The following is a 3528-nucleotide window of genomic DNA, read 5'->3' as shown; positions in this document are numbered from 1 at the left end:
CTCGCTAATCTTCGTAATTGCAAAGGAATAGTGAATATAAAATCAAGGGATAAGAAGTGTTTTTTGTGGTGTATTCTCGCAAAGCTCCACCCCGCCAAATACCACAGTGAAAGAGTCCATCTATATACTCCATTTGAGATGGAATAAGATTGCTCCGATATTACGTTGCCTTTTCATCTTAACACATTTATGCTTAAAAAATTCGAAAAAAAAAACAATCTGTCAATTAATATCTTTGGTTGGGAAAAAAATGAGGTCTTTCCTCGTCACATTAGTGATAATAAAGTTTCCCAAGTTAGACAAATTGACCTTCTGTACATTGTTTCCGGAGAAAAACACCATTTTTGTCTGATACGTAATATGAGTAGATTGCTGTGCAACTCCACTAAACATAATGGTAAGATTTACGTATGTCGTTTTTGTCTACATCGGTTTTATGGAGAAAATTCTAAACAAAACCACCAAAATCATGTGGAAAACTGTTATATTCATGGATCCCAACGTATAAAAATGCCTCTGAAAACTCCCATTTTGAAATTTGACAAATTTGGATGGATACAAAAGGTAACTCGATATTGTTTTTTTCTTGGAAAATATTAAATGTACTTTATTATTTCAGGTGCCGTACGTTATAATTGCCGACTTCGAGTCTCTTATTGTAAAAATTCAGACTTGTTTTCCGGATTCAATCTTATCATCTACTACCAAACTGTCAGAACACGAAGCATGTGGATTTAGCTACGTTGTTGTAGAACCAGATGGTATCGTATAATTGTAATATTTTCCTGTTCTACACTTTAATTTTATTATAATTTAGGCACACCAAACGCACCTGAGACTTATAGAGGTACAGATGCTATCGACGTGTTTCTCGAGAGCCTACTAGCGGAACAAAAAATCATCGTCGATTTATTAAAGAAAAACGTCCCGATGGACCTCACACCCTCAGAAATTGAAACGTGTTCGAAAGCCACTCATTGCTATGTTTGCTCGGAAATTCTAACTCTCACCGATCCACCGGTCAAAGATCATTGTCATTATTCAGGTAAATATTTAAATATATATAGCTTGTGTATAGAATATAATTATTGAACACCTTCAGGGCGTTTCCGTGGAATTGCACACAACTCTTGTAATTTAAAGCTACGAGTGGGGAAGTTCATACCAGTTATTATGCACAATTTATCTCGGTACGTTTATAGAATATAATTTAATTAATTTTGCTTAAAGAGTGTGGATTACATATTAACAGGTATGATGCTCACCTTATCATGCAAAGAATAGGTTTAAAGAAGGAAGAAAAAATTACATGCATCCCTTCCACCGCAGAAACTTACATTAGTTTTACTTTTGGACGACTACGTTTTATCGATTCCGTTCGATTTATGCCAGCATCTCTAGAAACCCTTGTCTCTAATTTAGCAAAGGGTGGACCTGACAAATTCCCTATTCTTAACTATGTCTATTCACCTAGCGAAGTTACTCATTTACTTAAAAAATTATCGTACCCTTATGAATACATGAGTGATATGGATAAATTTAATGAAACAAAATTACCACCGAAAGAAGATTTTTTTAACGCTCTAACCGACGAGGAATTATCTGATGAATGTTACGAAAATGTACGTCAGGTGTGGGAGACATTTCATATCCAAACGTTAGGTATATTCAAAGAATAAAAGAAATACTTATCATTTTCATAAAATAAATTTGATTATTCTATCTTACAGGAGAATTACACGACTTTTATGTGCGTTTGGACACACTACAACTAGCAGATGTTTACCAAAGCTTCCGTACAATGTGCATTGAATTTTATAAACTCGACTGTGCACACGCTTACACCGGACCCGGATTAGCTTGGGAAGCTGCTCTTTACATGACGAATGTCCGACTAGAGCTTATACAGGATATAGACATTCATTTATTTATTGAGCGTGGAATACGGGGAGGCGTTTCCATGATAAGTCATAGATTTGCCCAAGCGAATAATAAGTATATCCCAGAAACTTACAATTCCAAAAATCCGAGTAATTATATAATTTACTTGGACACGAATAACTTATACGGTTATTCTATTATAGATTATCTCCCAATGAGTAAGTTCGCTTGGGTACCTTTAAATGATTTATTGTCCTTCACTAATAAACATGTGTTAAATTTACCAAACGAGTCGCCTTGGAAGTTGATTTGGAATATCCCCAAGAACATAATTGCTATCCACTCGCTCCCGAATCGCGGATAGTAAGTAAGGATATGTTTTCACCATATTATAAACTAATGTTACAAGAGCTAAAGCTCCCGCTAAAAAACACGCTTCCAAAATTGGTCCCCAGTTTGATGAACAAGGAAAAATATGTTGTACACTACAGAAATCTTAAATATTACGTCTCCAAGGGGTTGAAATTAATCCGAGTTCATAAGATTTTATCGTTCAATCAAGGACCGTGGCTACGACCATTCATTGAATTCAACACCGAGAAGAGAAAAATGGCCGAAAACGATTTTGAACGTGACCTCTTCAAGCTCCAAAACAATAGTGTCTTTGGTATGAAACAAACAAAGAAAAACAAACAAAAATTTACCCTTAGTTTAATTTTTTTATTTTTTATTTTTTTTTAACAGGTAAAACGATGGAGAATTTACGAAACAGAATAGATTTCCACTTAGTTCAAACACCTGAACGGGCAATTAAAAAAGCGTCTTCCCCCTGTTTCGAAAAATTCACAATATTCCATAATGAACTTGTGGGTATTCATATGAAAAATAGGAGTTTAACGTTGAATAGACCAATATACACGGGGTTTACCTTTTTGGAGTTGTCAAAACTCTGTATTTATGAATTCCATTACGATTATATAATGAAGAAATACAAGAGTAATGCGAGGCTTCTGTTCATGGACACCGATAGTCTCACCTACGATATAAGGACTGATGACGTCTACGCCGATTTTAAGAATGATTCCGAACTTTTTGACTTCTCAGGTTATCCTATCGACCATCCTTCTTACAGTGAGTGCACACAGCTTTTGTTTTTCTGACAGCATCATGAATTAAATCAATAACGTTAGTTCCTAAAACGACTGATAGTTTGATGATTAGAATCGGTCTTATAATAAGAAGCTCGCAATTCCAATTGCACTACCTCGTTTACGCCACCACTACCCTGTTGCGGAGGAGGGGGTGGGGGTTTAGATGGTGGTTGCGGTGATGGTGATGTAGGATTTGCAGTGTCGCTCGATATATTTTCCATATAACCGGAAGAACTAGAAGAGAGATATGGAGTTGAATCTCTTTGTGCTCGTAATTATTGCGGATCAACCTATACAATTGAAGTGGACGAGATAGGAATTGCGACAGGCGAGTAGTGTTCAGATGGGAAATCATCGAACCATGGTGACGAATTTATGAGCTCAACGCTACTTTCGGAGTAGCTTTTCGATAAAGCATCAATTTTAGAGGTGAAACTTGTATTATGTCTTAGCCTGCTTGTTTTCCAATCTTAGACTTAGCATGCCTATCAGTGAA

The 3528-nt window shown here is 35.9% G+C and overlaps 1 protein-coding gene across 1 annotated transcript; it reads left to right on the top strand.

Annotated features, from left to right (window-relative positions):
* The first annotated feature begins 510 nt into the window (after nucleotides 1-510).
* Nucleotides 511-2714, top strand: LOC149926349 (uncharacterized). Its single transcript, XM_090157681.1, has 9 exons — nucleotides 511-564; nucleotides 620-761; nucleotides 818-1045; nucleotides 1103-1190; nucleotides 1253-1662; nucleotides 1731-1995; nucleotides 2085-2248; nucleotides 2373-2548; nucleotides 2626-2714. Exons 1-7 carry the CDS (start codon nucleotides 511-513, stop codon nucleotides 2101-2103), a joined length of 1206 nt encoding a protein of 401 aa, XP_090013807.1. The 3' UTR covers nucleotides 2104-2248; nucleotides 2373-2548; nucleotides 2626-2714.
* Nucleotides 2715-3528: the final 814 nt, after the last annotated feature.

This window comes from Leiobunum rupestre, chromosome 9, assembly GCF_980474605.1.
Source record: "Leiobunum rupestre chromosome 9, qqLeiRupe1.1.hap1, whole genome shotgun sequence".
In the NCBI taxonomy this organism is placed as follows: domain Eukaryota; kingdom Metazoa; phylum Arthropoda; class Arachnida; order Opiliones; family Sclerosomatidae; genus Leiobunum; species Leiobunum rupestre.
The sequence above is the reverse complement of the archived record's forward strand: the minus strand, read 5'-3'. Positions and strand labels throughout refer to the sequence as shown.